This window comes from Populus alba, chromosome 5 (genome assembly GCF_005239225.2).
Source record: "Populus alba chromosome 5, ASM523922v2, whole genome shotgun sequence".
NCBI classification, from domain to species: domain Eukaryota; kingdom Viridiplantae; phylum Streptophyta; class Magnoliopsida; order Malpighiales; family Salicaceae; genus Populus; species Populus alba.
Window position 1 is genome coordinate 10,381,927 of NC_133288.1, and position 8,676 is coordinate 10,390,602.

At 29.1% G+C, this 8,676-nt stretch overlaps 1 protein-coding gene across 2 annotated transcripts; it reads right to left on the reverse strand.

The window, feature by feature from the left end:
* Positions 1–781: 781 nt before the first annotated feature.
* LOC118030022 (NEDD8-conjugating enzyme Ubc12) lies at positions 782–3,281 on the reverse strand. Of its 2 annotated transcripts, none has more exons than XM_035034047.2 (6): positions 3,020–3,281; positions 2,381–2,494; positions 1,731–1,839; positions 1,481–1,559; positions 1,237–1,353; positions 782–1,125 (listed from the first exon to the last, which is right to left on the reverse strand). In XM_035034047.2, the coding sequence occupies exons 2-6, from the start codon at positions 2,487–2,489 to the stop codon at positions 988–990; spliced, it is 552 nt and encodes a 183-aa protein (XP_034889938.1). In that variant the 5' UTR covers positions 2,490–2,494; positions 3,020–3,281; the 3' UTR covers positions 782–987. The 2 variants fall into 2 exon arrangements, with proteins under 2 accessions (XP_034889938.1, XP_073265322.1); XM_073409221.1 differs by lacking the exon at positions 3,020–3,281 and adding an exon at positions 2,936–2,954.
* Between the last annotated feature and the right edge of the window lie 5,395 nt (positions 3,282–8,676).

Consider the following 8,676-nt stretch of genomic DNA (forward strand, 5'->3'; position numbering starts at 1 on the left):
GCCATTGTTGGGGCACGTTTTGTTGCATATCAAGAGCGCCTTCTTCCCCTAGTCCTTTTTATATTGATGATGAGATGTATTGTCATATGAGGATGAAGATCAAGGCAGTGGAAGTTTTGGTCTAAGAAGTCTAAAGCTCAACTTTTTAGCCACCTGAGGTGGCTGGAGCTGAACAAAAAACGTTGCGTTGTCTTATTCTTTTTTAAATAAAAAATTAATACAAATTACATGTTATTTGCGTAGTTTATAAAGAAAGAAGGGCTAAGCATCCAAACTTGAGCTACCATGTCCACGCTCTTAGACTTATTTTAAAGGCTCCAGCACTAAGCAAGTTTTTTTTGTTTCTTTTTTAATGAACTTCAATTTTTATTATCATATAATTAAATAAAAAGTATTTTAAAATATTATTACACCTGGTTAAGTTTATAATCTAAATCACAAGTTTGACAAGTTAATTAAAATTAACCTAAATATCTTTAAGATTTTATCATCTTAATATTAAAAAAAAATCATATTAAAATAATTCTTGCTCAAACATCTAACACACCTTTGGATTGGATATTGTTATTATGCTTTTATCTCAACTTCACAACTTAATATTTGATTTGCAGTAAAATATATTTTTAGCATTTATTAATCTATTGTGTTGAAAAAAATATACTATAATTGTTTTTCATTGTTTAATTTTTTTTGGTCTGCTAGAAAATCATGTTAACAATGCTTTAACTCTTTTTTTTTTTTTGCATAATTTTTTTTTAACCCATAGTGAAATGCTGGTCAGTTAACAAATTTAACAAATCAATACAAATCGCATCCAAGAGTTTGCATTAGCATACAGTTTATGTTTGTGTTTCAGTTGCATGGTGCCCAACTCCACCACAAAAATAATAAAGGATGACGGTGAAAGTTGCAGATAAATTTTACAACCACGGGTATTCAAGCATTGATAACATATCTGAATTGGCACTTTGTATCACCACACACAACCTAAATACATCGTGGAAAGAAGGTTTGCCCCACATACCCGCCTGCCAAAGCCCTTCTCACATGAGATTCAAACATCTTAGGGTTATCCCTCAACACTGCAGCAGCATCATGATTAAGAGGATCCTCGCAATTTGGTTCCTGAATGGAAATTTAATTGAAGGAAAAGGAATTAATATTAATAGGTCAAGGATACCAATTGCCTACAAAATCACGGAGATGTACTTGACAGTTGAACACACTATATAATACCGTGAAGAGATGATATAATCCGTAAATGATAGTGTTTATACTGAGGACAGGTTTCCAATCTTCTCGCAAGATATTGAGGCAGACATTTCCTTCTAGATCGATGTTTGGATGGTAGACCTGCGAGATGGACACAACGTATAGAGGCCATCTTAAGCAGATCAGTAAAATGTCAATTTTTTTAATCATGTATAGAACATTAAAACATCATGAATTAATTTAGAAATGCAAGGTCTTCATGAAGTACCTTGGTCTTGCACTTAACTTTCGGTGCTTCGTGTGGATAGATTGGTGAAACTTGAAAAGAGAACAAAAACATTCCACCTCTGCAAACACAAAAGAAAGCACGAAGTTGAAATAATCTTCCTAGAAAAGAAACAACGCAGTCTTTTTGGATTCATATAGCAAGAAACTCATGCGCCAAGGAAGATTTTTCATTAGTCCAAAAGAACCCATTCAAATATATCCTAGAGAAAGCTTCAGAGAAAGTTCATTACAAATAATATCCTTCATCTGGTCGGATAGAAACCTCAAAGTTCATAAGGTCGTCCTTGCCATTGGGGAACATCATGTTGCATGATGTAGGTAGGTTCAACTCAGAAATATCTGCAACATGTGATATAATACAGGAAAAGGGTAAGAAAGTCAACAAGATAACACCACATAAGAGCTGCTGTCAACTACCAAGATTATCTAGTTTATGTAATAGTAGTTATCATGTTAGACAAACCCACGAGCACCCTGTAAATCTCTTATGGAGTTTATTATGTCAAGTAAAAGGGTCTAATGGGAGGTGCAAGAAGATTGAATGAAAGATCAATTTATATGCTATGTGTGCAGGCTTCTTTGAACCAGGGAGATACTTAAGACACTACAATAGACCTCTTTCTTAACCCAAGAAGAGCGATAAAAAAACCTTTCTGTGCAGGAGAAATCAGCTAACTGATCTGTTATAATCTTCCTCTCCTTGTACATCAAAGTTACAAAAATTTATCAAAAATTGTAAACTTACTTGGCTTGAGAAACATTTTTAAAACTAGCAAGCAAACATTACAACAAGATACATTTTCATCATCAACAGCTTAAACGAGAGAAATTAAAACAGAACAAAATAAAACAGTGGAATTACTAACTACAAGAGACAAACCCTTATGAAGACGCAATTCTCCAGCAGTTTGCTTCTTGATTGGTACACCACCATTAGCATTTTCAGCAAGTTCTCTCTGCTTTTCCTTCACTTTAAATAGCCGAATCATAGCTCCTGACATAGAAAAAAAAAAAAACATTCCGCCAGAAAAAACCCTTAAGATTATCACAAAGATCATGCGCATCAACAAGCTTTAAAAATCAACTTACCTTAACAACACAAATCACAATCACACACAAAACTATTAACCAATCAATCAAAATAGAAAAAGATCCACTTAAATATTCTAAGGATTTGCTCTAACAACAAAAGGACCCCAAAAAAAAATAATCAAAGATCACATGAATCCTAGAGTCATTCACTAATTCAACAATCAGATATTCTCAAGTTAAAAATGATACATTTTTTTCAAATAGATCGCAATCTTTTATATTCAAGTCTAGATTGAGGCAAAAGAAAATAAAGGGGTTTGCCAAATGATTGAAAAACACACAAAAAATCAACTTTAAAACTTACAATCACACAAAAAATCAAATAATAACAAAAACAAAATACCTACACAAAACCCAGAAATCAAAACGCCTAAGTAGAAAATCTAAAATGAGAGAAATTAAAGGAAGAGAGATATTATAAAGGTACCTTATCTATTCGAGGAAAATCCACAAAGAGAAAAGGAAGAAAAGTTTTTGTGTGCTTTGACTGATTGATTGATTGATTTACAAGGGAGTGAGAGAAGAGAAAAGGCTTTTAATAAAATGAGGGGGAAGGGGAATTGTTTCTTCGCACAAAACACCTATATATGCTTATGCAAATTATTTATGAGTAGTTAAGGTTTCTTCGTTTTCTTGGAAATGCACAACCAAAAATAAATAAATCAACCATTAAAGGACAACCTTTCCTAAAGTCCTCAAACTTTAAAAAGTATTTCAACTAAGAGTACTAAGATCAAAATTAAGCAATTATACTCTCAATTCGCCCTCATGCTACTCTTCCCCATCAAAAGCATCTGGTAAAATTAGGGGTTTCTGTCCTTTTCTGCACATGCCAACACATTTCAGATTTAAACTAGTTTTTTTCCCTGCAAGATGTCGTTGAGCCATTTTTAAAAAACTGTTTTTTATTTAATTTTATGATAATCAAAATAAATATTCATAACAATTTTAATAATTTATATTCTTGAATAAAAAAATATTTTTTAGTCAAATTTTTTTTATTCTTATATTTCTTTTTTTTTTAGAATATAAACATGTTTTTTTTAATCAGAAATAAGGTTTCTTAAATAAAAACTAATCATAGTTTCTATATATACAAACAATTATAACTTAATATTTTTTATGCGTATGTATAAAAAAATTAAAAATGTTTAATTTAAAAAATATATATTTTTTATTCTCATAAATATACCTAAGAAATTTTTAAAAAACTTTGCATATTAAATTCATATATAATTATTCATAAAATAATTAATAATATTATAAAAAAATATAATCTTATTTAAAGATTATGGCATCACTGAATGATTTTATAAACATCATCTTAGTAATTTGTTTTGAAGAATTGTTTTATAATAAAAACAAAAACAAATCATTAAAAAAAAAGATAAAATATGGTGGGAAAATTCCATTTAAAAAAACAAGCCAAACATTGCTAGGTTTGGAAAACTATTAGTGTTCTTGGCCTCTTTTTTTTTTTAATAAAATAGACGAAACCATCCGTATGGTTATTTTTTAGCTAAAACATTCAATTTTCAACATATTTCAACATAAAAATACCTCAAGAAAATCTTAGAAACATCAACAAAATTGTTTTTAATTCTAAAACACCATTTAATCATATGAAAAATAAAAATCAAACCAAATATAAAAACCATTAACAGGTGGCATTTTTATTTTTATATATATATGCTTGAAGGGAAAAACACATTCATTGAACTCCACTTTCCTAAATTGAATTCATTAATATTAACATTGACTTTTTATAGTTGAAATGTGGTTGGCCAAACTTTTTCTTTCTCTTTATTTTCTAGTGACTTTCTCTTTTTACTCTTAAAATTTAGAGATTGAGCCATGAAAAAATATATTTTAAAACCAAAATATAAAATTATAAAACAACAAGAACCACATGCAAAAATAAAAAAATTTAGGGACCACACTAAAGTTTTTCGTGCCCTTTTCACAGCAAGAATTAAAGGCTTGTTTTTTAAAGGAAAATTACACAAACATTCCAAGGTTTGTTCTAAATTTTACTTTCCCTAGCACATTTAAAAAATTATAATTTATACATCAAGTTAAAATCAACTTTAAAATTTTGATAAAAAGACAGAAAAGACCCATGTATATTAACAACTCGGATTTCTCCTCTCTCTTAAACCAAAATCCCTAATTATTTTTTCTTTGTCTTAAACTAAAATTCCTAATTCTTCAACTTCTATCTGAAACCTCTTTCATTTTTCAAAATCAAAGTCTATCAATAAATATAAATAAAAAAATCCATAATAAATAGAAGTATATATATAACATTAACTCGTTTGGAATATTTGAAGCGATTCATAAACAAAAAAACATCCTGCCAAACTTATAACTTTAACTTGTCTTAGTTGGACCATTATAAGAATTATTAATCTCTTACTTTACAAAACCAATCTATCCAGCTATCTTATTGAAGAATGAAGTGGCCTTAGTTTATAATGGGTGAAAGATGATAAAGGTTAATGGTTGACCTATGATTTATAAGAGAATGGTGGTCGGGGAAATAGGAGAGATTGGTTGTGGTGACTATAATGTCTTTCTTTTTTCTTGTTTTGTTTGTTAATATTTTTGAACTTTTTTATTGACCGGTTTCATACATTTTTAGCTTAGTATATAAAATTTTATTAATTATATTAACAATAGTATATAGTGCATAATTTTTCAAATGTGAAAGAGAAAGTGCAATCTAAAACAAATCTTAGAATGTTTAATGTATTTTTATATATATATAAAAAAATTGGTCTTTGTTCTTTCAATTTTCTTAACTATATCTAAAATTTTATTTCACAATATTGATATTTAATTTAATAGTAGGGTATTCTCATATATTTTGCTCACATGATAATATGTAAAAAAGAGCAAATTCCAACACATAAAATGATGCCAGCATGACTCAACTATGAAATAGCTAAAAAAATAAAGTTCAATGTCGAAAAAATAAAAACTCAATATTGTTCAAGTAACAATGGCATCCATTAATAAAAGTGGAGGTAAGCTACAATAATATAGTGTTTTCACGTTTTGTTTTAATTTATTATTTTAGTTTTAGTTTTTATGTAATATCACATTTGTCATATTTCAAGTATTAAAATTTATGTGACTCGTAGTGCAATGATAGAAAACCCTTTTTTTTTTCTTATACTCAGGATGAGAATAATGTAAGGAATCTACATGCTTATCAATTAATCTTTTAAAGTATTAATTTTTGGTGCCAAATCAAATGATGACAAATAAATTATTTTCTATAATTTTACAATGAGTATTTATTAAAAGAAATTAAAAAAATAACTCACAAAATGTACATGATTTCATTTGTTTTATAATGAAATATTTGCATATGACATGTATAAGAAATAAATCTTATTTTGAGATTTGGTTATTTTCTGCGGTAATATGGAATGATAGGTTTTTAAGGAGCTTGTGCAATAATTGCAAATCAACTCTTGCATTTCAAACCAATACACAAGTGTGTGCTTGTTGGTAAATCTTGTGTTGGCGGGTTCTTCCCCGTGGTTTGATTTTATGGAGTGATTGCTCACAAGTGAGAGTATATATATATATTAAAGGAGATAAAAAGGGCAAGATTGAGAGGGAGAAACTAGGACAAAAATGAAATGAGAGAAGGATTGTAATAAATGGATGAAGTGGAAAACAACCACCTTCCATTGTTAAAAACAATAGTTTTTTAAGGGAATGAAGGGGATTATATTAGAAGTACAATAATTTAATTTCAATTGAAATTCAAAATACATTATCTGATATTGTTACACTATTTATTTAAGTAAAGATATTTTATTTAGGTGAGATAATCGAGAATCTCGAGACTTTAGTTTTTAGGAGACCCAAACTACCTCAAATTAGTTCAAGAAATAACTTTTTCCCTTTTTTCCTTCACTATGGTATTGATATTATTTCAATTGTTAAATAAGTACAGATTAAATCTTTTTTAACATGAATTCTTTTTTAAATCATTTTAATTTGATATTAAAGTGTGGCTGTCCATGGCATATGGAACTCTAATGTCACAATTGATTAAAATAGCAAATAGTATGAAGTAGCAGCAACACCTGCAAACATAATAATAGGCTTTTAAGGATCTCGTGCAATAGTTGCAACATATTTATACCAAGATGGATCATATCTCAAAGGCTCAAAGGAATAAACTTATAAAATCTCTACCCAACACCCTATAGCATCAATCAATGGTCATTAAAGGCATGATGCAGATCAATATAGTGATAATTAGATCTAGTTAAGGGCTATGAAGTTAGATTTCTCATTTTTCAATAAGGATAACCTTATTGGATCGTGTGTATTAAGTAAACTAGTTTTTTAATTACCATAACAGTAATCCACAACATGGGATATTACTTGCAACTTTTCATATGAAAGGACAATTTATAGTTTTATTTAAGAAGATAGAAGAAACATGAGCAATTATGAGCTGGGAATCATTCATAAAGGCTCTACATATTGATTCAAAGCCTTAATCTCAATGACCTCATAGAGGCATTAACTAACTTAAACAAGTTTCAATTGTTAAGAGTTACAAAACTCAATTTAAACTAATTTATAAGATGCTTAGTGGATTGTCAAATAACCATCAATTAAGTTGTTTTCTAAATGGCTATAAAGAAGAGATTAAGATATGCGTTAAAATGTTAAACCTCTAAATTTTAGTTGTTACACATTGGTTAGCAAGAGTGTAGAAAGAGAATCTCATAATGATTTGTAAGAGTTGAAAGCTAATATGTAGTTGGCTTTAATGAATAACTCTTCTACTAGTCCAACCTAGAAATGAGCCCAACCCTAATTTAGTAGCACATAGGTTGACTTTGGTTCAAATGAGAGAAAAAAAAAATTAGCTTTGATGTACATGCGATGGCAAATGGAGTCAATGTCACAAGCATGAAGGCCCATGATTATTTCCAATAGAGGAAAAATATGAGGAAGTTAAAGAGGCGTGGGATAAAAAATATGTAATTTGATTGACTTAAAGGAACCTATTCTTACCAATGATGAGCTTAAAATTTATGTACATGGGGAGTCATAATTCTAAAACTATAAGAATTCAGGCAAGGATTAACAATCACCTAATGATAATGCTTGTGGAAACTAAAAGCACTTATAACATCGTTTACCTTAAGTTTACGAGGAAGGTTGGAGCAGACACAGTGGCATGCTAAACCTTAGGGTAAAACTTGTAGATGACACTATGATTTTAAATTAAGATAGTTATGCAAGAATTAAGTTTGGGGTTCAGGGCTCCTAATTTTAAACCAATACTCTTATAATCTAATTAGAAGGGTGTGACATGGTCTTAAAAATATAATGGCTAACGGATCTGGTACTAATCTTAATGGATTTAATAGAGTTGACCATGGAACTTAAGTATAATAAGCTAAGGTTAAACTTGAAGGGTCTTAGAGTTTAATAATCCAAGATAAAATATTGGGCTTGATTTTATCTAAGAGCTAAAAAGGAAGACTAACGACATATTATTGTAGATATAAGGCTTGGAAATAAAGCCCAAACATATAAATAACTTACCAAACCTAGTGAAAAAAGTTATTACAAGAGTGTATAATAGTATTCGAAGAGCCTAAGGGGTTACCACCTATTCAAAGTATTGATCATTCAATTATGTGAAAAGAAATAACTACTTTGATTAATGTTATTGTTATCCATATTACTAAAAGATAGAGATAAAAACAGAGAGCTATTAAAAATAAAAACAATTTACCCTAACTAAAGCCCATTCTCATCCCTAGTTTTATTAGTATAAAAAATAAATAATTGTTGGTGAATATGTATTGATTATAAAGCTCATAATAAAGAAATAGTGTAGGATGAGTTTCTCATCCTAATGGTTGAAGAGATATTAGATGAGTTATATGTGTCATAATTTTTCTATAAACTAGACTTAAGTTCAAGGTACCATCAAATCAAAATTAGATTATAAGATATTTTAAAAATGACATTGCAAACCTATAAAGGTCACTATGAATTCATTTTCATGCCTTTTGAGATAACTAACCCGCTTCATAT